We start from the raw sequence: 20,839 nt of genomic DNA, 5'->3' as shown, positions 1-20,839 counted from the left end.
AGTGACCGTTGAAGGACATGTGCCATTACAACGAAACAGGCAGCGCCCGTTGAAGGAAGTGTTGGATCAGTGAGAGTACTAGTAGCCGTCGAGGGCTGCGTGGAGAGGAACCAAGGTCACCGAAAGATGCAAGCAGTATTGGTGATTTAGAACCATCATGTCAGAACATGTCCCCGCAAGTACCGCCGCTTTCTTTGTAGTAAAAAGAGACGGCAGGGGGCAGCCCCCGGTACTGAAATTAGGAAGAGAGAAGGAACTGCGTGCACGACAAGGAGTGTGGCCCAGATCGAACCAAGAGATGATAGTATCAGATTAGTACTGAACGTAGCGAGCAGAGGCGTCAAGGGAGACTTAGCAAAGAAACGAGGCCAGCAAAGTCGGGAGTCAAGAAGGCTTGGCTATATAAATTACCTTTTTAGGTATTCCTTGAATTGCTGTGTTTGACGTTGAGGAGGAGTCGGTACCGTTCCGCAGCCAGGAGCATAATTTCCTGTTCGCGCTTGTCGAGAATCAAATTACAAAAAGTCGGTCCAGTTAAACCGACTTTTGATTTCGGACTATTTAACTGGCAATGGCACCCAACTTCTTTTCAAAGCTTGTCAAGCCAACTTCCCCTCCTCCGGGTGGTAGTAAAGAGAACGGCGTTTCACCGCGTCCTAGTACAACGCGCCCACATTCCCAATCAATATCACACCCTCCTTTATCACATACCGACGACATCACCCCTGACAACGCTAGCGGTAAAGGCAGCGTAAAGATTGGTATAATTCCACCTTCTCCTCGTTCAGCCCTTTTGGCTTTTCCTGAACCACCCTCGCAAGACTACACTCCTTCTGAAACATCCCAACAGCGACGCGCTCGCTCGCAGGATAGGATGGTCCAAGATAGACATGCTGTTTCGTTCGCTGCTCGTCCAATGGCGAGCGATTCTTCATTGTCCATAGAAGACATGCTTCCAACCCCAACCCCCTCTCGCTCTCGTCCCGAACAATGGAAGAAAACAAGCGCTGATGGCTCTCCAAGAAGTTCTCGCCAGCTCACTCCTGCGTCATCCACAGGCAACCTGAGAGCTTTCGTAGACAAGCGTACCGGCGCTACTCATGACTCCCGCACATCCACCCTACCCACCAAAGCCGTTGAAAAGTCTCTTTCAAAGCAATCACTCCGTAGTCGAACACAGCCTCCCGCTCCACTCGATTTCGATAACCGCACGGAGACTAATCGTGGCGATACAAACAGGCCAGGCCGCCACGAGCATAGTGGTGTCATAATAGAAAATGGCCTCGTGGACTCACCCACCGCAACAACCCATGCTAGAAAGAGCTCTCAACCCCAAGAACTTTTGCCTGCTCTCAACGACACCGACGCAAAATCCATTCATTCCGTAACAAGCTCAGATTCGAAGAAGAAAGGTTGGCGTCGCCCTTCTGTAACTACTCCCACTCGTAAACCTCCTGGCGCCGCTTCTGCTAGTCTCGCAATGACCAACACCGCCTCTCAAATGCCCCCTGTCCCTCCAGTCCCAAAGGTTCCCCATGGAACAGTCAAATCAAACGCCTCTGCTCGTTTTGCAGTCCAGCACGCTGCTTCCGCCTCCATTACATCTATGCCAAGCTCTGTAGATACTCGCACCAGGCAGGTCTCATCTAGTCGAAGTGACTTTTCCGATGGTCAGACAGATACATTTGCTTCCAGTGAAGAAAGCGAGGCGTCAGACGACGGACTCGACATCAACGAGGACATTCCCGTCACGGGTTTCGCCGTTGCGAGCAGCAAACGTAATGCAGATTTCCATGAGCTGTTCCCTAGCATCCCCGAAGGCGACTATCTCATCGAAGGTTAGTCATTCTGTCGCACTGTCAACGTCTTCTTCATATTTTGTAGATTATGGGTGTGCGTTACAACGCGAGATCCTCATTCAAGGCCGGATATACATCTCGGAGAATCATATATGTTTCCACGCCAACATCTTCGGCTGGATCACCGACGTACGTCCCCTGCCCATCTTCATGCTCACTCTCTAACCATACCTTCACAGCTCTCAATCCCAATATACGAAATAACGGCTCTCGAGAAGAAAATGACAGCATTCGTCATCCCCAACGCCATCCAAATAACCACCCGACAAGCAAAATACACCTTCGCTTCCTTCCTCTCCCGAGACACGACATATGACGTCATCGCAAACATCTGGAGACTCGCCCGTCCTGAGGATACGTTCACCGATAGCCTCGCCAGCTCCTCTGGTCATATCGTCTCCCCGTCAAGTACTTCTGATATTTCAGGTCCCGTGACTATGAGCGAAGGGAAAGAAGCAGCTCCTCTGGCTCGCGCAAACAAAGTAACCCATTGTGCATGTTCGAAGAATGGGGGACATCTTAATGAGACCGCGCTTGAAACTGTGTTGCCCGGAACTCCGGATAAGATCTATAATTTGATGTTTGCCAGCGGGTTTATCAAGGATTTCATGCGGGTAGATCAGAAACTCATAGGGTAGGCTCTCTCTCTCTCTCTTTACTGAATCGTACTGACTCCCCATTTACACAGACGTGCAAATATCAGACTGGACTCCCATCGGTGACAACTCCAACCTTTTAGCGCGCAACATGTCATATATCAAGCCCCTGAACAACAGCGTTGGCCCGAAGCAGACAAAATGCGAGATCCACGATGAAGCTTTGACGTGCGATTTTGATAACTATGTGGTTATGCTTACAACGACGAGGACGCCTGATGTGCCCAGTGGGGGCGTGTTCTCTGTGAAGACGAAGACGTGCGTTATGTGGGCGAGTGCGATTTCCACACGGGTGATCGTTACTACTCAGGTGGAATGGACTGGGAGGAGTTTTATCAAAGGTACGCCTCCCCACAATCTTATAACGATACTCATACTCACATATAATACAAGGCCTCATCGAAAAATCAGCAATCGACGGCCAAAAAGTATACCACTCCGACCTCGACAAAGCCATGCGTATGTACATCCAAGAACACCAATCCGAATTCATTCCCGCAGGAATAGACCCAATGGCCGTAGCTCCTATCGAGCCCCTAAGCCCCGTCCTCGAACTCACCTCACCCCTCCTCACCCGTTCCCTCCCAGGAATCTCAGATTCTGAAGCCCGTAAAGCGCGCGAACACGACCGTAACAGACGAGGTCTTCAATGGGCGTATGATACATTCGACGGCGCGTATGGCGTTGCTAAGCGATCTACGGTTGGGGCGCTGGAACTTGTCAAGGAAGCTTGGGAACAGAGTTCGTCGATGACGATTTTATATTTTGTTATCGTTATTTTGGTGTTTAGTAATCTTTGGACGTTGGTGCTTGTGGGGAAGAGGGAGGAGGCGGGAAGGAGGAAGGAGGCGAAGAGGACAGAGGAGAGGGAGAAGTGGGTACAGGAGGTTGTTACTGGGCTTTGGGAGGAGATGGCGGTTGGGAGGGCGAGGGGTGGTGGTGGTGGTGGGTCGGTGCTTTCAGGTGCTGTGGGCGGTGATTGGAGATCAGAGGTCGATGCTATCACTACGACGCTCAATTCTGTCGAGGAGCGGGTACGGCTCATACGGGAGAGTCTGGAGGCGCTGAATTGACCTGTCGATGTTGGGGACGCTTGATCATGTTCTTATTTCTTAACCTAGGATCCACTCGCATAATATTATTAAGTTGATCGATTTATCGCTTTAGGGGTGCAGTACATGCGTTCAAGGTAAGGCCAACAAAAATGAATCCTTGCAAAAAAAATGACATGGGTATCAAACCGACCGATTATTGGGGATGCAATACGATTGAAATCCAAAGCAAAAAAACAGTAATGACAGAAAAACGCAATCAATTAGAAAACGTAAACGAGCACCCGAGGTCAAGTCCATCTGTAATGGTAATGGAGCAAAAGAAGAAAACCGGTCGCGATTCTAGGTCGCAAAACCATCCTTTGATGAACTGATAAAAATTTGGAAAAAGGGGAATGGCAAGGAAAGTGCTAGTAAGTAATTGTGAGGCGATGCATAGTGATAATGGGTTTTGAGATGAAGGATACAAGATTATGTTGACTTTGACTTTGTGAATGCAGCTGCAGCAAACAGAAAAGAAAAGAAAAGGGGAAAGGAACGAGGGAGGGGACCGGGCCTGCGGTCGTCTGGACCGTGATCATTGACGAGGAGAAGCGAAGAGGGACAGCATTTTCTCTGCGCCTTCTTTATACTTCTTTAGCTTTTTGTTCTTAAGCTTCTCGGGCTCCTCGGCGTGAGCAGCCGAGGGTCCCCTCGTCGATTCGGGTGAAACAAGGGTTTCCGGTATCGTATCACCATTTGATTGATCCGACGATAGACTTTCGCCCACCGACGTCGCTGACTCTTTCGATTTGAGCGACGGTGACATTGGTGTCGAACTCGTGCCCGAGACGGAAGGCGATAGGAGGCCACTTGATGCAGATGATAGCGTAGCGGATGTGGAAGGAGTGAGAGTTTTGACTGTGGGACCTGATTTGGCGGAAAATGAGGATGGAGGAGACTTTGCGCGGAGGAACTGTCTGGGCGTTTTTCGGAACTTCAATCCAGGTGTACGTCCACGACGGTGCTTCTCTGACGGACTGGGTGAATCTCCTAGGTCGGTACCGTGAATATCAGACTCTTTTGACATGCCAGAAAATGAGCGTCCGCCCATCCGTTGCGAAGGGGTAGATGCTTTGCGGAATACGGCCAGCCGGTAGCGGTCGACGACGCCGCGAGCAAACAGGCTTGTGCCCTTGGTGCCATTGCGATCCTCGCCATCTCCAGCTTCAATGAAGTCCCAGTCCTCATCCTCCTCTTCCTTCTCCGTACCCTCTTCATCAGGGCCATCAGAAAGGAAGCGGTCAAGGGCAGGGACACCAGACTTCTCTCGGCGATTACGCGATGAACGATGGGCGCCCGGCCGAGTAGCAACTGGTTTCGTGATCTTCGGCTTCATATCCTTTGCCGGTGGAGTAGGCACAATCTCTTCAGGCGGTGATGTGGGAGTAGTCGGCACTGGCGATTCTGTGCGAGGAGTGGCTATCTGCTCCGATGGTGTAACAGGCTCAACCGGCGTTGCAGAGTCCTCTTGCGGCTGGACGATAATCTCGGCGGGTTGCTCCTCTGGCAAGACTTGTGGTCTCGCTTCAGGAGTCTTCGGCTCTGGAGTGGCTTCATTAACAATAGGAGATATCTCCTCGACCTCCGCTTGCACAGGGGTATCCACGATATCTGCAAGAACGATAACGTCTGGTATCTCTTCTTCATCCGTTTCATCTCCTTCAGATTCTCCAGATGCGTCGTCGTCGTCATCATCGTCCAGGATAACAGAATGCCGGCCCTTGAACGAGTACCCATCAAAGACATCGACACTCTCGTCATTTGGATGCACTGATGGGCTACGCGAGTGCGAGGGCGTCGTGTTCGAGTCTTCGCCATCGCCATCAGTGGGCTCGGCGTCTGTCTGGTCGCGGTCCGTATCGGTCTGTTCCTGATCATTCGGGTCGTCAATAACTGGTTCCATGTCCAAGAATGTATCGTCGAAGTTCTGGGTATCACTGGCATTGGATGGGTCGATGGGTGGGATATAGGGGGCTAGAGGGACGGCCTAGTAAGTCAATCCGTCTATCACAACAGCGAATGTGCCTCACGTATGTAGCGCTTGTAATACACGTGCGACCAGTCACTGAAAGAGAGGAATTCAGGATTAGGAAGGATAGGTTCGTAATTAACTCACATCATGGAGAAGTACGGGTGCCGCTTGATCCGCGGCTCGCACATCCTAAGTGCAGGATTTCGTTGCAGGAGCTGCGTATGGGCGACTATAAATGACTTGCGGTCATAATAAAAAAGCGTCACCCACCCCTCTAATCAAGCTCTTAGTGTCCTGGTCAATCGCTCTATCCTCAGGGAACTGTAGTTCGTCCTGCAGGACTCTGACATACATGTCGGAGTGGTTATTTGCCCAGAATGGCGTCTGGTGCGCATATCAGTAACCGCAGAAGCTTATAGTCTAGACACCTACAATTCCTGTCAACATCTCATAAAGCATCGTGCCGAAACTCCACCAGTCGACCTCGTAACTGTATGGCAGTCCTTGGATGACCTCTGGAGCCAAATACTCTGCTGTGCCACAGAAAGTCGTCGTCGAATCCATAGGACCAACAGTCGGCCCATGCCATCCAATAGCAAGATCCTGGGACTTCTCGCCCTTCATCCAGGGCGGCGTCGAGGGCTCACTGCCCGGAGCTGAGTAAAACTCGCTCCTCGTCGCCGAGGGAGTAGGAGGCGCAGTCATCGCGGCTGCACGGCGTGGGAACTCTTTTGAAAGACCAAAGTCCGTCAGCACAATATGCCCATCTGCACCAATAAGGATATTTTCGGGTTTGAGATCGCGGTAAATGACACCGGCTGCATGCAGGCCCTCGACACCCTCGACAATCTCCGCGGCATAAAATCGTGCACGGTCCCGACCCAGCCTACCCCAACGTGCAAGCTGCGTGGCAAGGTCCCCACCTGGGTGGAAGTCCTAGGATAAAACGCCATTAACGTGCGTTTCTGACTATATGAAGAAGCATACCATGACTAAAAATAGATTCTCCTTGTCATGAAAACTCCACCAAAGCTTGACAACGAATGGGTCCTTGGACTCTGCTGCCATCCGCTTGAGTACAGCTTGTTCTGTCAACGTATGCTGCAGCTCCTGGTGCGCCAAGACATGGCGTTTCGTGATCGCCTTCAGGGCATACAGATCCGAGCTCGTCTTGTGCCTCACAAGCAAGACTTTACCTGCGCAGCCCTTGCCAAGGACACGCATCATCTCGAAGTCATCAATGACGACTTTGCGCTTCGAGCGCTTCTTGAGCTCCTTGTTCGGATCGGTGGATTTTGAGCGCTTCTTACGTCCCCCAGTGTTGGTGCTGATCGATGAATCATCGCCTGTTTGGGAGCTTGTGCCATCCTGCAGCGTCGAGGAGGTGTACACTCGTGAGAGACGGCTGGATTTATCGGGATCGGCAGAGTGGGAGCGAGGTATCCGGGAAATTTGGACATCTGCGACAGGTGTAGAGACAGCTGTCTCTTCCTCATCGGCCGCGTTAGGAGCTGCTAGTTCTGTCTCTATGGGTGCAGGAACTGCTTCATCCGCAATGGCAATGTCCTCGGCTGCCCCAGTATCAGGAGCCTCCGTAGCAGGAGCTTGACCTTCCGCCTGAACAGGAGCAGATTCCGCGTCCTCTTCCTCCTCTTTAATCCCCTCCTCTCTCAAGTCAGCAACGCTGAAGTCATTCAAGTTGATTTCGCTCGCAGTACTAATGCCATCCGCCTCGATTTCGCTGACGTTGCCCGAGCTGATATTGGTGGTAACCTTCGAACCCACATGCGCTGCCAGATCAGAACGCACACGCTTGATCGCGCGCTCTACACGCACGCTCTCGAGGTCATCGGTGCGCACACGTACGAAACGCTTCCAGGCACGGGTCTGTCGGAACGTTGGTTCATTTGAGATGGTGGTGAGATATGCAGCAAGGCTCGTGACCATATTGCCCCCTGAACCTGTGGTGCCTGCCTCTGTAAAAGGGTCGCCAATCTCATGCGATGGTGAAGCAATGGGAACGCCGGCGTTGGAACTGCCACTAGCAATGCGTGTAGACACCGTGCGCGCTACTTTGTTGCTTGGGGATGCAAGACGGGAAAGCGTGTTGAGGAAGATATTCCGCTTGATGGGCTGGACCGCCAAATCTATGGGCAACTTTGGGAGTTTGGTGCCTGGGACGGAGTCTGCAAGCTTGACGTGCAACTCGACGATCTCGGTGGCAGTGCGAGTCAGGGTGAGGTTGTGCGTGGAAGCTGCGGAAGGGAGATCGTCAGCAAGTTCGTTTGTCAAAGACATGGGCGGGAATTAACAGGGCTTCGAGATATAAAATGCTAGACACGCGCTGTCGATGTGCGCACGGAATGGCAACCCGAATACCTCGGAAGCCAATCGAGAATATAAATGCGTAGGTAATGAACAAACCTGTCCGACGGACGTGGTGGAGAAAGAGTGGAAGGGAAGATGTGATACTCACTCTTTATGTAAATGCTATACGAGTGTGCATCATGTGGCGTCTCTGCGACACTAACGCTCCAAGGACCTTCCTGAGCATCAATCCTGACCGGATGTCTTCTATTAGGACGGCTATGAGCGGCGTCTATGGATTTCATACTGCGGACGGAGTTATTGGGGTCGTGTTTGTGGTTCTGGCTATGCTGCTGGTGTGGGTTGGGAGAACTTGAGAGGGAATCAGAGGAGACGTCGGTAGCACTAGCACGCTCCAGACGAGATTTGCGCTTGTATTGAAAACTTCTGGTGGTATCGATACTGACTCTACTTGGAGGTTGACGTGGAAGGTAAGAGTCGACTGAAGAACGGCTTCGGTTGAAAGACCCGAAACCAAGGACGGACTTGAAGTTTTTCTTTGAGGGACCGCGCTGATGAAGGGTGGCGGCTACACCAGGCATCCGCGGGAATAAAAATTGACGAAGTTTACGAGAACTGGAATAAACAAGCCGTCTGTAACGTCCTGGGTGATTTGAAGCGGGTATGTGACTCCTAGTAGACAAAGCTATGTGAGGGCAGGAGAAAGACGAGAGGACGACAAAGGGAGTTTGATTCTGTGACAATTGAGAGATCGATTAATTAGGGCGGGAGATATTATGGGTAATCGTCGCGCGGCGTTGGCGTGAAATGCCACGAGGAGACCACGGGTAGGAAAAGATAATGGAAACGGTGAACGGTGCCGGCCTGAGTTCAGGTACTAAAAAAGCTTGCTAAAAGCAATGATTTATACTGGTAAAGAGGTCTTCCAGTAAACGTGCCTTTGACTCGGAAGATCAAGGTTACGGTTGAACTTCCAGATGAGCAAACTGAGTTCAGATTTCTGCCTCGAGGCTGTAGCTGTGCAGCGGTGACGGTGTATACCGCAAGTCAGGTGGAGTCGTGGTATTGGAGTAAAGAGTATAAACGAAAGACTGCGTCAATGAATTTAATTGACTTTGGTTTGGATTATAGTTGCTGCTGTCGTTTGGTTGATGAACTCTCGTGACGGTTGGTTGTCTGGCCTTACTTGGCCTTTTTCGCGACCTACTCGAATTCCAGCTGCCGTAAACTTAAAAGCATCTCTCCGTTTTGTCTCCCTTCTTCCTTCTCAAATTTTAAAATAACAGCTTCCTAGAAGGTTTCCTTCTCAGGCGTATGTCCTCACTATGCAAGCCTCAGTCGTCCAAGCAAATGCCAAAAAGGACAGCCTATCCAAGTCACGTATCCAGGCCCACATGTCCAAACTGGCAGTCGTTGAGAACCCAGAAACAGATGAGAACTATACACCACATCAAGCTTACATACCCATGCAGGTCCGTCATCACCTTAGAGATAACAGAATCACGGATGTTTGCGAACGCCCAGCAACCCAGTGCCCCTTTCAGCTCACTCACCGCAGTGCAACGGACGAGACCAAGCCCAATGATATTACAAATTTGTGTCATATTCACATCGGGCATATTCTCTGGTGGTGCTTGGGCTTGAGTGGTTCCTGTGCGAAACACAGGTCCTGCTACACAGATCATAAGACCCTTCTAAAGCCATTCACATGTACGTGATCAGTGCTTAAATGGAATAGGGCTAGTTTGTAACTACCCGCACGAGAAGAATCTATCTGGCGATCATTGCATTTCATCTCTGAAGAATTGAACTCCTCGGCAATGTCGCGGCGACATACATCGTGGATTCTAGACTCGGGGATTGTGCTCACGTGTGCAAAAGTTCTCGGTGCGCAATGATGAACTGCAGCGCCTTCTGTCGGCGATAGGCTGCTAAAAGCGTTCCTACAACGTCCATTCGTCAGAACTCGCACTAGAACGCAGCCTGAGCTGTATTTTACTATACAGCATCGTCACCGAGCCGCACAGCACAAACAGCTCAATCGTAGCTGATAACGCAGCGGTACGAAAACAGTTTGTGCTGATTAATATGACGTGCTGTATATGCAAGAGATAGTCCCCGTAGGCAGACCCAATAGAAGGAGAATAATCGTTCCTTTATGCAACAGGTGCCACTCGTCCCATCAGTGATCAGTGCTAGGCATAGACATTGACACACACCTAATGAAGCTCAAAGGGTTCAAAAACAAATACAGGCAGTATAAAAGCAGCACTTTTTCCGTAATCGGTGATAATCGTAGATGTTCCATCGGTGAGTGCGAACAGACAAGAACGCCTCCGAGGCCGTAGCACAACGTGCTCAATAAGAATACTTCACGGAGGTACCCATCAGAAACGTGGGGCGAAGATAATTCAATCGATGACAAAAGTCAGGTCACCGTGATCCGTTGCAAAGATTGAGGCCTGACTCCCGGAGGTCCGAGTTTGCCGTTTAAGACCGCTCGCTGATACCTGCAGCCTGAGGTCAGTCCATCATCATCCACGAAAAATATAATTGTCCCTAGCTCACAATGTGCAAGAGGTGAAAACTACTCGTATTTTTCCCGGACGATACTAACACATGCAACGCAGGGCACAGTGACAACCCATCATACTATTGCATGTGTTACATCTACGGTAAAGATTGCTCTGTTACCATTGACTATCTGTCATGGAATTCTACGCCTCGCATCAGTGAACTGATGAGCTGCAGATAAAGACTTATATGACGATATATCTTCATATATAGAACTTCTTTCCGTTATATTGGAATATAAAGTCATATAAAGTCATGTAAAACGCCGTAATCGACGTAAAGTACCCTGGGTAGACTCACGAGTTCTCTGATGTCCAGAATCGTACGACTTGGCCACACGCATGCCAGTCAAGTGAGTACTAGTGCTCAACTAGCTTGACTGCCAACTGTCAATGCAGTGGCACGAGGTTGTCTTTCGCGATCAGCGGCGCACTACGGCTCTCGAGTTCCGCATGCTAGAAGCACAACAACGTTAGTATGGCGTCACGGGGACGAACATTTGGAGGTGAAACATCCTAGTCAAAGCTTGTAAAGAAGTGCCAACTTGAACGAGCGAGTCGGGCATGGAAGTTGGTGGCGACGCGTACTAGTAGTATCTTGACATTTGTTTGGTGTGCTGCCCCTATTAGTATCAGCATGACTGAAAGCCGTTAGGGCGGCCATGCCTTCAGACATCTGAAGTTCGAGAAAACCGAGAAGTGCTATGAGTGGGAACTGTACTCACCCAGTGTGTGGGCTTACATAGTAGCTGCTCAACGTTGCAACGAGGAGCCGGTCAACTAGGATAACCCTAGGTTGCAATTCACTTGATACATGTCGCCGGTCCTGGGGCTCAGTAATTTTTAGAAAATAAGACATCCTCCCCTTGATGACTGCAAGTACAAAATAAACGATACAGTACACATACAAAATTACACAACATTAATTATAGGAAACAACATCGCGAGCACATCTCCTGCACATTAACTCACCACGTGAGGGACTTCAGCTTCAGGGATAGTAATCGGCGATTCAACTTGGGGCGCCTGTGGACCACGGGCATTAGCTGACTGAGCTGTAGTACCGATTTACTGAGGCTGCTGACCTTGCATCTGACTCTGAGGCGCTTTCTGAGCTTCGGAATCTCCTCCTCTGGTGGCCTGCGTCCTATCATCTGCCGTGAAGGCCTTCACAATCACTGCTATACTATAGCAGAGCACTGAAGATACCCTTAAGAGACAGAAAAATGAGAGTGGGGAGAGACGCACAGAAGACGAAGATAATGTAAGAGAACGCCTCGACGACCCTAAACTCATTGCAGATTTGGCTACTGTAGAAAGAGACTGAGATGCAGAGGCAAAATGACAATATCGGTAAAGCGCTTCGGGTCGAGAATCATAGCACTTACTGAAGCTACAGGCACCAGGGAAAAAGCGGCTGCGGGCCGCACGAGTGGCGTTAGCTCCAGTTGAGAGCCAGAGGATCCACATGATAGCTTTAAACCGAACCGTGAATAATCAGCAGGGTAACTTCCAGAGCCAGAAGCCACATACTTAGCCAAGCGGACTCGCTGATCCTGAAACCCGACGATTTACGGTTGCGCTCAGACAAGCTAATGATGAGACTGAAAATTGCGACCATGAATCGATACTGGCTTAGTTGACTGGAAAGGAAACGCACATGACGGGGAAAGTAAGAATTGTCAGGGAGGACACTGCGACCGCAAGCGCAGCAAAGCGCCAGTAATCTGTAGTTCGGATAGCGATGAGGTGAGCACTCACGCCGAGCACCACGATCGCCAGCATGAGGGTAAACGCTGTCATCAAGATGAGCTAGTCAGTAACATGCTTTTGCATGCGAAGGAGAAACGACGCACACAAGATGAGAAGTCGGGTGACAGAGAAAAATCCCATCTTGAGTGAGTGTTAAGAGTGAGGATAGTCTCTTGATGCGAGAGGACGGTTTTTCTTAAGTCTGAGCTAACTTAGCCCCTGTCTACTACCTCCTAACAAATTTCGGATTGCTGACGAAGCGCCTGACGTCAGAGGCGGGTAGATCGTTGATCTTGTTCACTTGCCGCATGCCGCATTCATAGAGAATGATCTGCCCGCCTCTGACTTCAAGTCGGCCAGTCGGCACGAGAGTGCAATATACGCATGAAGTGTGATCCGAGCACACCTTCTATAACGTTCACAGGTTACCAACTTTTTCGTATCAGTTTCCATGTTTTGGCCACAGAAATTCAATTTCATATTAGCTGCCAGATAATAAGATTAGCTGCAGTTTGGAAATTAAAGCTTGATCGTACTCCGAATGTGGCGGGAGCTGACACGTACGATATTAGTCTCTGCCGGTTGCGCTGAAAGTCACTGATGACTGCAAGTTCTACAGTGTCGAGGCATTCATTGAAGTTGCCCTCAAACCCTTCTTCCCAACGTGAGTTATTTGATAGCGTACAATGAACACAGAAAAATTGCCACTCAGCGGAAAACTTCTAGATCTCAATTGTTCAACGTTGTGTGCATATTTTGTGTACATACCGTTACAGTACCTTGGATAAATGTATAAAAGGAACAATTGCCTTCCTTCTATTGGGGTGACAAGTACTGCTAGATAAACGGCACGCCGTGATGCAACGCAAATTCGCTTACCCAACATAGACAGGTCAGGTGAAGATCAGGAAGAAATATGGGGTTATATTGAGGTTATAAGTTAACGACCCCCACGCAGCCGTCGCAGCGACCTCCCGCCACATCCAAAGACAGCAATCCCCCTGGGATGGCGATCTTTTCTGAGCGTGCGACGTGTTGAGCACAGGACCAAACGTTCGTCAGCTACCCTGGAGGTGAGAATTAGAATATCATTTCGCTATGCCACCATAGCGCTAATCCCTTTCTCGCTTCCCCCATTACAGTTGGTTAAAATTCAACCAACGGTTGAACCCAATCCCTCAAGGCTCCTCTTAACTGTCTAAAGCCGAAAATGTCTGCTGACCCCACACTGGAGCCTACACTCCCCGCAGAAGAGCAAGATATAGAGGAGGTTGACGATGGGGAGGAGAGCGATGAGTATGAGGTCGAGGTTTGCAAACCATTTTCTGATATTTTATGACTCGCGCTCATTTCGCGCATCTAAACTCACTCTTCTTTCCGAATGACAATTACCTCTTTTTTAATCGCTCTGTCGGCCTTTCATGATAACAGGGCGAAGAAGAAGATCAAGGCAACTCGCTCTACCCCGATCGAGGCGAAGAAGAAGAGGAAGAGGATGATGGAGAGGAAGGAGGTGCCACATCAAGGGTATGCCTCTTCCTTGTCCATCAACACTTGCAAGACAATTGATTTGGTGGCGCAGAGCAAACCAAGTTTGACAGCACTACTGGTTGGGGAGGTATGTCTACATTTGTTTTGTCTCCATAGAAGGCCCATATCATTCTTCCAGAATGGCACATCAGCTTTAGCTTGCTGCTGCTTGATGAAGACGCCGAGGACGATGACGAGTATTACGAGGAAGACGAAGATGAGCCCCCTACTTCTGCTGGCGGCTTAAAACGTTCGGTGGATGAAATCAGTGAAGGAGATGATGAAGAGGACGAAGAGGAAGATGACGGAACTGCGAAGAGGGCACGGGTTGGGTGAAGCACAAATAAAATGCGGCGCGGCTAAGTCTTATTATTGTCCTATTTCTACTTCTCGGGATATGGTGTTTTTGCTAAAGATATCTATGGTGTTGTACTTACTATATATATAGACATTCTTGGTTCTATCATCAGAGGTGTGATCTCTTGTACTGTAACCAAGCAAAGTACACTCGGGATATTATGGTTACCGCGCGCTGGCATACCGCCCTCAAACGTGCTCTGCAGGAGGAAGAAGGGATGAAAAACGGTGAGCTTCTAACTACACTTCCTGAGACGCGAAACAATGTTCGGACGTTGCAGTCTTTCAGCTCGCAACTACCGACGTCAACACCACTCCATATGTTCGCAGCAATGTCCTTCGGGACCATATCATTCACCCATCCTTACCTTCTCTGCCCCTGCTCCTCGCAACCACAGATATCCGTATTCCAAAGGTCACTCAGATTAAGTCCAACCCCAGCCACCGCGTGGAAGCGCATTTCTGGATCGAAGCCACAAACGAGCAATTCCGCATTTCGGGGCGTGCTGCTATCTACCCCTCACCGGAACTTAGTGAGCAAAAAGGAATCGAAGGAGTGGGGGAGGTGTATGATGCATTCAGGAGTCAGGGATGGAACTGGGAGGACGAGCGAAGGAAGCAATTTGACAATGTCGGCGCCCACATGCGCGCATCATGGTGCCGGCCCGTTCCCGGTTCCCCCATGAACTCTTACAGCGATGCAGAGAAGTGGCCAGTCAAGATCGCGAGACCCGGAGAGGAAGGGTACGACGCGAAGAATTACGAGGAAGCGCTAGGACACTTCGCACTGCTTCTGATTGACCCCGTTGAAGTTGACTATGTCGAACTCGGGGTTATGCCTAACCGGAGGACAAAGTTCGTTAGACAGGAATCGGATGGCGAGAGGTGGAAGGAGGTGATCTTGGTCCCGTAATTTTCGGGACCTTCCAGGGTTCCATGAACCTTTTAGACTTGTAAAGGCAGAAACCATTGTTAAACAGAATTGGATGTACGATACATACCACTAGCTAGACGTAAGACTCAGGAGCATTGACACTTCACGCCAATCGATGCATCAATGATCGCGGTCCAATACCAAAATTTCACACTGTCTGCATCCTGTCAGCCATACACGCTCAACAACCAGAAGGACCAGGGTTTTGGAATTATTTTTCTTGCTTTGAACAAACCACTAGCTAGATGGGTTCACCGCCAGCTATTATCGAAGAAACACTACCTTCTCTTCCGGCCTCGAAGCAATCCATGCAACGATATGAATGACGCCCAACCCAACACGTTCCATCAAACCCCCATTCTGACTAACCGCCATCACATTTAGCAAGCACCCGCTATAGTGCATATAACTCTCTTCGTCAAACGTACCGTGCACACCGGCGATAGAACGGGCAAGGACGATGAACTCGAGAGAAGTCGGCGGGGCAGGGTCCAATGGCAGAATGGCAGTGCCAATCCAAGTGGGAGGGGAAGATGCGGTGGAGAGAATATTGAAGAGACCATAGTAGATAGATGTATTTGATTCCTCGTTTTCTTCACCACCTCGCCTTGTAATGCCGAAGTGGCTGGAAGTCGTGCGGAAGATGAGGGTGCCTGGTTCTAACGGTCGACGAATATCTAGTGTCAGCTCCGTTGGGTCTAAGATCCCTCGCGAACAAGAATATGCAGGGTGCTCTTCCTCTGTCTGAAAGTCATGGGAAACCCGGCGAACGTCAAGCTGCACTGTATCGCCACTGTGGTTCACGATATACCAATTATCAATAAATGTTTCATCCACCCGCGGTTCGTCGCTATATTTGCCGATCTGAGTTCCCACATACGCGACCTCCCCCGCGTGGATAACAGCACCACGCCATGCAGCCCATGCCCAAGAAGGCCAAGGTGAGCTGCTTCCGTCAGGGAGCGAACGACGAGCGCGAGGTGTATGTGGAGCGTGTTGCCAAAGAAGCGTGAGATGCAGTTCCGTCAACATCATTCCATGTTGAAAGGCTCTGGCGGGGTCACCGAGCCCATAGCCATTTGCCAAAGCATTGGTCACGCCAGTGAAAGCATCAACAATGTCTGATTCCTTGGTGAGATTGCGTCGAGTACACTTCTCAACGGCCCCCCTGTAACTCTCAAACTTGAAGGAGTCAGAGGCTATCTGAAAATATTCTCCACGTGGGAACCGAAGGAAGCTGCGACAGGATTGAGACTTGCTTTCGGCGACGATGTCTTCGCAGAAGATTTGATCTCGGCACTCAAAGTAGACTTGATGCCCAGTGAAATATATCCTTCTGCGGGAGAGCGCGCTCTCTTGATAGGTCCAACAACGCGTGTGCCATGCTGACTGAACAACAGCCTCCCCAAGTCTTGGAGGAGCCAGATATAGATGAAGTCCTTGAACAACCTCGATATGTTGTTGTAGTGTTCTAGTTCGTGGACGGCATCCTGGGAGAGGATCTCGAGCCGTCTTGCCGCCGGCAGCGATTATCGTGAAATAAGACAGGCCGTAGACCAAGTCCATAGCGTGTATCTGAGTGGACTTGTCCTGCGAATCATCTTGAATGATGCATAGAGCGTCAATCCATATGTAACGTTCATCAAGTTGTCGAACGAATAGAATCGCATCGGAGATGGTGTCAGGAAGGTTTGCCGCGTTCAACCCGCCAGGCTTGGAGCGCTCCGTTATATTATCCTTCGTCGTCCAATACTCTGCGCCGATGCTTCCCCATACGTAACTGAGGGAGACATAACGACACCCAGAAGGTGCAGGAACCACGGCCATCGATATTACATCCACCACTCTCACAAATCCGGGCAGCTTCCCGTCCATTCTGCAAACATTCACACATTTATCTCCATGGTACTCCTGGCACAGGTTAATCCACTTCTTCACCAAACCGATATCCACAGTGTTCTTCACCCTGCGGCCATGAAGATCTGTTGGTCTCCCAAACTTGAAAGCATCTTCTTGCATGAGATGAATTATTAGCGGACCTGCTTCATCGGGAGCTGGATGTATCTCCCAAACGCCCTTCCTAATGATGTGGAGGCGGCGGCAAAAATAATATTTTGGTGGGGGATAAGGGGGCCTCTGAAGAGAACCACAATGCATCGTGTACACCTCGCATTCGATCCCTGAGAGATCGACGTGAGGAAACTTCTCCAACATCCGTGTTCGACGGACATACAACGATATGAGGCGACAGAAACTGCATTGATAGGATTTTTCTAAGATGGATGAGAGTGAACCGAGCGGAACCGCCTCCAGCTCTGGGATGCCATAAAGGAAGATCCGGTAAAAATCCAGAGTCGCACAGATGGAACAGAGTAATGCGTCCTTGTCTAATGTGGTAGTATGACCCCTCTGTTCGCCCTCAAAGTTTGATCAGTCCACTGCGCTGCGTAAGCGGTGATGCTATTGAGTTCCTCACCTGAATGTCAGTTCGTATTTGATCCGGATGCAGGAGAGGGGCGGATTCAGAGGTCCCATCAGATGCGACGTATGCCCTGAGTTTGCATGTGCGGACGACCGATAGCCAGACAACCCAAACTCCAAGAGCGAGCCCTCCAATAATTCCAACAAGGGCCAAACCATGTGTGGAGACCGGACTGACAGTCTCAATAATACCAGTGGGTAGTGCTGTAAGCCCTTCACGAGCATCTTGAATACGCGACAAAGAACGGCAAAAAAAGCCATTGTAGAGGCAAGATACCCACCTGACCGAGTCACGATTGCGCTATTCAAAGGAGGAATCATAAGTCGCGCAGATTCACCAGAAGGATTTTGGTTTGATTCCTCGCAGTTCAAAGTTGCAGGTGCATAGTACTAGGTGAGCAATAGGCACTGGGCAGGTAAGTCCACGTTGGGTACGGCAGTTGATGAGGCTGTGTTCCGTTGGCGATGTTCTCGTGTATTCTAAATCCTACCATTGGCATAAGTTGACGGCAAGGCTAAAAAAGGTTGAAACGATACGTTTCGCGCGCCTCTAAACACGACATTTTGCGGATGGAATCGATAGATTTGAAGGAGTCGAAGGAGACGAAGAGAATGGCGGCACGGGCCGCCATCATGATGGCGGAGCTGCGAAGAAAGCGCGGTTAGCCTTGTGATTCAAATGTATGTATCACGACCAACGTTGCACTGTCTGTAAGTCATACATGCATTTGATTCATAATATAGAAGGAACGACTACAATGTGCAGGCTATGGAGCATTTGACAATCCGAAGGACAATAAATTATTGCTTTGAAACAACCGATGTCAAACCATTACCGCCAGCCATTATCGAAGAAACACTACCTTCTCCTCCGGCCTTGAAGCAATCCAGGCAGCTTCATGAATGACGCCCAACCCAACACGTTCCATCAAGCCCTCATTCTGACTAACCGCCATCACATTTAGCAAGCATTCATGGTAATATATAAATTTATCTTCGTCGTACACGCCACGCACACCGGGATCACGGGAAAGGACGATGAACTCGAGACAAGTCGGCGGGGGAGGGCACAACGGCAATATGGTACTGCCAACCCAAGTGGGAGGGGAAGATGTAGTGGAGAAAATATTGAAGTGACCATAGTGGACACATTCACTTGATTCTTCATCACCTCGCCGTGCAATGCCAAACTGGCAGGAAGTTGTGCGGAAAATGAGGGTGCCTGGTTTGAGCGGTCGATGGATGTCAAGTGTCAGCTCCGTTGGGTCTAAGATTCCTCGTGGAGAAGAATACGCGGACTTTGTCTTGGGCATCAAAATGACCCGGGGGGCTCGGCGAACATCGAGCTGCAGTGTATCGCCACTATGGTCAACGATGTACCAAGGATCAACAAACGGTTCCTTCACCGTCGGTTCGCCACTATAATTGCTGATCCGGGTCCCCAGATACACATCCGCTGCCTTATAGATAACAGCGCCACGCCACGTAGCCCATGCCCAAGAAGACCAAGGTGAGCTGCCTCCGTCAGGGGGCGCACGACGAGCGCGAGGTGTGTATGGATCGTGTTGCCAGAGAAGCGCGTGATGCAGGTCGGTCAACATCATTCCATATTGAAAGGCTCTCGCGGGGTCACCAAGCCCAAACGCTATCGCCAAAGCATTTGTCACACCAGTGAGAGCATCAACAATGTCTGATTCTATGGTGAGACTGCGTCGTGTACACGCCTCAACGGCCCACACGTAACTCTCAAAGGAGTGAAGGGTTGGAAAAGTTTGCCCTGATGATAACTGGAGAAAGCTGCGGGAGCGTGGGTGCTCACTTTCGGCGATGATGTCTTCGCAGAAGGTATCGCGCCGGCAGTCAAAGTAGACTTGCTGCCCAGTGAAGTATATCCTTCGGCGGGAGAGCACGCTCTCTTGACAGGTCCAACAACGCGTATTCCATGCGGACAGAGTGATAGCCTCCCGAAGTCTTGGAGGAGCCACACAGAGATGAAGTCCTTGAACAACCTCGATATGTTGTTGTAGTGTTCTAGTTCGTGGACGGCATCCTGGGAGAGGATCTCGAGCTGTCGTGCTGCCAGCAGCGATGATCGTGAGATGAGATAGACCGTAGACCGAATCCATAGCGTGTAGCTGAGTGGACTTGTCCTTTAAATCATCTTGAATGATGCATAGAGCGTCGATCCATATGTAACGTTCACCAAGTTGTCGAACGAATAGAATCGAATCAGTGATAGTGTCAGGAAGGTTTGCCGTGTTCAACCCGCCAGGCTTGGAGCGCTCCGTTATATTATCCTTCGTCGTCCAATACTCTGTGCCGATGCCTCCCCATACGTAACTGAGGGAGACATAACGACGGCCAGAAGGTGCAGGAACCACGGCCATCGACACTACATCCACCACTCTCACAAACCCCGGCAGCTTCCTGTCGGTTCTCCAAACATTCCCGGTGCATACATCTCCATGTTTCTCCTGGCACAGCTTAATCCACTTCTTTACCAGACCGATATCCACAGGTGTTCCTTCACCCTGCGGCCATGAAGATCGGGCGGTCTCCCAAACTTGAAAGCATCTTCTTGCATGAGGTGAATGGTTGGCAGACCGGCTGCCCCAAAAGCTGGATATTTCTCCAAAAGGTGATCTGGGTCCTTCATAATGATCATGTGGAGGCGGTAGCAATGGAATTTAGGTCGATAAAAGGGCTCGCGAAGACAACCACAATTCATTGAGAACATCCCACACTCGATCCCTGAGAGATCGACGTGAGAAAACTTATCCAACATCCATGTTCGACGGACATGAAAGGATATGAGGCGACAGAAACTGCATTGATAGGATCTCTCTAAGATGGTTGAGAGTGAACCAAGCGGGATCTTCTCCGTCTCTGGGATGCCATCAAGGAAGATCTGATAAAAATCTAGATTCGCACAGATGGAACAGAGTAAGGTGTCGCTGCCTGACGCAGTGACAGTATGATGCCTCTGTTCAAACTTCAGTCCACTGCGCTGTGTAAGCGGGAATGCCATTGAATTCCTCACCTGAAGATCAGTCCGTAGGTCTGGGTTTATCAGAGGGGCAGATTCAGAGGTCCTATCAATATTTGCTTTGAGTTTGCATATGCGGACAACCGATAGCCAAAGAACCCAAACTCCAAGAGCGACCCCTGCAATAATTCCAACAAGGGCTAAACCATGTGTGGAGACCGGACTGATAGCCTCAAAAACACTAGTGGGCAGTACTGCAAGCCATTCATGGTTACCTGAGAAGTAACTTGAATACATGATGAAGAACGGCAAAACAA

General features: G+C 50.0%; 7 protein-coding genes across 7 annotated transcripts; 3 read left to right on the top strand and 4 right to left on the bottom strand.

Annotated features, from left to right (window-relative positions):
- The first annotated feature begins 448 nt into the window (after window positions 1-448).
- Window positions 449-3,670, top strand: EDB91DRAFT_1128118 (uncharacterized protein). Its single transcript, XM_041318520.1, has 5 exons — window positions 449-1,838; window positions 1,885-1,988; window positions 2,039-2,493; window positions 2,636-2,856; window positions 2,909-3,670. The coding sequence occupies exons 1-5, from the start codon at window positions 572-574 to the stop codon at window positions 3,586-3,588; spliced, it is 2,727 nt and encodes a 908-aa protein (XP_041178224.1). The 5' UTR covers window positions 449-571; the 3' UTR covers window positions 3,589-3,670.
- Window positions 3,671-8,051, bottom strand: EDB91DRAFT_1128111 (uncharacterized protein). The gene is made up of 6 exons (XM_041318519.1): window positions 6,569-8,051; window positions 6,014-6,517; window positions 5,852-5,965; window positions 5,726-5,796; window positions 5,640-5,674; window positions 3,671-5,583 (listed from the first exon to the last, which is right to left on the bottom strand). Exons 1-6 carry the CDS (start codon window positions 7,877-7,879, stop codon window positions 4,145-4,147), a joined length of 3,474 nt encoding a protein of 1,157 aa, XP_041178223.1. The 5' UTR covers window positions 7,880-8,051; the 3' UTR covers window positions 3,671-4,144.
- Window positions 8,052-11,445: 3,394 nt separating this feature from the next.
- Window positions 11,446-12,608, bottom strand: EDB91DRAFT_298188 (uncharacterized protein). Its single transcript, XM_041326761.1, has 7 exons — window positions 12,540-12,608; window positions 12,339-12,485; window positions 12,143-12,278; window positions 12,016-12,086; window positions 11,871-11,957; window positions 11,731-11,805; window positions 11,446-11,681 (listed from the first exon to the last, which is right to left on the bottom strand). Exons 2-7 carry the CDS (start codon window positions 12,373-12,375, stop codon window positions 11,551-11,553), a joined length of 537 nt encoding a protein of 178 aa, XP_041178222.1. The 5' UTR covers window positions 12,376-12,485; window positions 12,540-12,608; the 3' UTR covers window positions 11,446-11,550.
- An 836-nt stretch (window positions 12,609-13,444) lies between these two features.
- On the top strand, window positions 13,445-14,100 carry EDB91DRAFT_1247588 (uncharacterized protein; the record flags this gene model as incomplete). The annotated part of the gene is made up of 4 exons (XM_041322833.1): window positions 13,445-13,543; window positions 13,666-13,761; window positions 13,817-13,852; window positions 13,882-14,100. 4 exons carry the CDS (start codon window positions 13,445-13,447, stop codon window positions 14,098-14,100), a joined length of 450 nt encoding a protein of 149 aa, XP_041178221.1.
- Window positions 14,101-14,228: 128 nt separating this feature from the next.
- Window positions 14,229-15,213, top strand: EDB91DRAFT_1128089 (uncharacterized protein). The gene is made up of 2 exons (XM_041318518.1): window positions 14,229-14,349; window positions 14,403-15,213. The coding sequence occupies exons 1-2, from the start codon at window positions 14,283-14,285 to the stop codon at window positions 15,032-15,034; spliced, it is 699 nt and encodes a 232-aa protein (XP_041178220.1). The 5' UTR covers window positions 14,229-14,282; the 3' UTR covers window positions 15,035-15,213.
- Window positions 15,214-15,232: 19 nt separating this feature from the next.
- EDB91DRAFT_298197 (heterokaryon incompatibility protein-domain-containing protein) lies at window positions 15,233-18,092 on the bottom strand. The gene is made up of 3 exons (XM_041326762.1): window positions 17,818-18,092; window positions 17,532-17,749; window positions 15,233-17,464 (listed from the first exon to the last, which is right to left on the bottom strand). The coding sequence occupies exons 1-3, from the start codon at window positions 17,855-17,857 to the stop codon at window positions 15,320-15,322; spliced, it is 2,403 nt and encodes an 800-aa protein (XP_041178219.1). The 5' UTR covers window positions 17,858-18,092; the 3' UTR covers window positions 15,233-15,319.
- Window positions 18,093-18,381: 289 nt separating this feature from the next.
- Window positions 18,382-20,819, bottom strand: EDB91DRAFT_1236918 (heterokaryon incompatibility protein-domain-containing protein; the record flags this gene model as incomplete). The annotated part of the gene is made up of 8 exons (XM_041321521.1): window positions 18,382-18,530; window positions 18,555-18,834; window positions 18,859-18,882; window positions 18,910-18,964; window positions 18,986-20,031; window positions 20,067-20,309; window positions 20,337-20,519; window positions 20,577-20,819. The coding sequence occupies 8 exons, from the start codon at window positions 20,817-20,819 to the stop codon at window positions 18,382-18,384; spliced, it is 2,223 nt and encodes a 740-aa protein (XP_041178218.1).
- Window positions 20,820-20,839: the final 20 nt, after the last annotated feature.

Source organism: Suillus paluster, assembly GCF_016628075.1.
Source record: "Suillus paluster strain FC165 chromosome Unknown EDB91scaffold_20, whole genome shotgun sequence".
Lineage (NCBI taxonomy): Eukaryota > Fungi > Basidiomycota > Agaricomycetes > Boletales > Suillaceae > Suillus > Suillus paluster.
Note: the sequence above shows the minus strand (reverse complement) of the source record. Positions and strands in the feature narration are given on the sequence as shown.

Bases quoted from the DNA above. Each gene is read 5' to 3' on its own strand.
- EDB91DRAFT_1128118 (XM_041318520.1), top strand. From the start codon at position 572: ATGGCACCCAACTTCTTTTCAAAGCTTGTCAAGCCAACTTCCCCTCCT. The intron at 2,494-2,635 runs GTAGGCTCTCTC...CCTGAACAACAG, and splicing joins GTAGATCAGAAACTCATAGG to CGTTGGCCCGAAGCAGACAA. The intron at 2,857-2,908 runs GTACGCCTCCCC...ATATAATACAAG, and splicing joins TGGGAGGAGTTTTATCAAAG to GCCTCATCGAAAAATCAGCA.
- EDB91DRAFT_1128111 (XM_041318519.1), bottom strand. From the start codon at position 7,879: ATGTCTTTGACAAACGAACTTGCTGACGATCTCCCTTCCGCAGCTTCC. The intron at 6,518-6,568 runs GTATGCTTCTTC...GTTTTATCCTAG, and splicing joins AGAATCTATTTTTAGTCATG to GACTTCCACCCAGGTGGGGA. The intron at 5,797-5,851 runs GTGGGTGACGCT...GCCCATACGCAG, and splicing joins CTAAGAGCTTGATTAGAGGG to CTCCTGCAACGAAATCCTGC.
- EDB91DRAFT_298188 (XM_041326761.1), bottom strand. From the start codon at position 12,375: ATGGGATTTTTCTCTGTCACCCGACTTCTCATCTTGT. The intron at 11,958-12,015 runs GTATGTGGCTTC...TTCGGTTTAAAG, and splicing joins CAGCGAGTCCGCTTGGCTAA to CTATCATGTGGATCCTCTGG. The intron at 11,806-11,870 runs GTAAGTGCTATG...TCTGCATCTCAG, and splicing joins CCCTGGTGCCTGTAGCTTCA to TCTCTTTCTACAGTAGCCAA.
- EDB91DRAFT_1128089 (XM_041318518.1), top strand. From the start codon at position 14,283: ATGGTTACCGCGCGCTGGCATACCGCCCTCAAACGTGCTCTGCAGGAG. The intron at 14,350-14,402 runs GTGAGCTTCTAA...CGGACGTTGCAG, and splicing joins GGAAGAAGGGATGAAAAACG to TCTTTCAGCTCGCAACTACC.
- EDB91DRAFT_298197 (XM_041326762.1), bottom strand. From the start codon at position 17,857: ATGATTCCTCCTTTGAATAGCGCAATCGTGACTCGGTCAG. The intron at 17,750-17,817 runs GTGGGTATCTTG...ATGCTCGTGAAG, and splicing joins CGCAATCGTGACTCGGTCAG to GGCTTACAGCACTACCCACT. The intron at 17,465-17,531 runs GTGAGGAACTCA...GAGGGCGAACAG, and splicing joins AAATACGAACTGACATTCAG to AGGGGTCATACTACCACATT.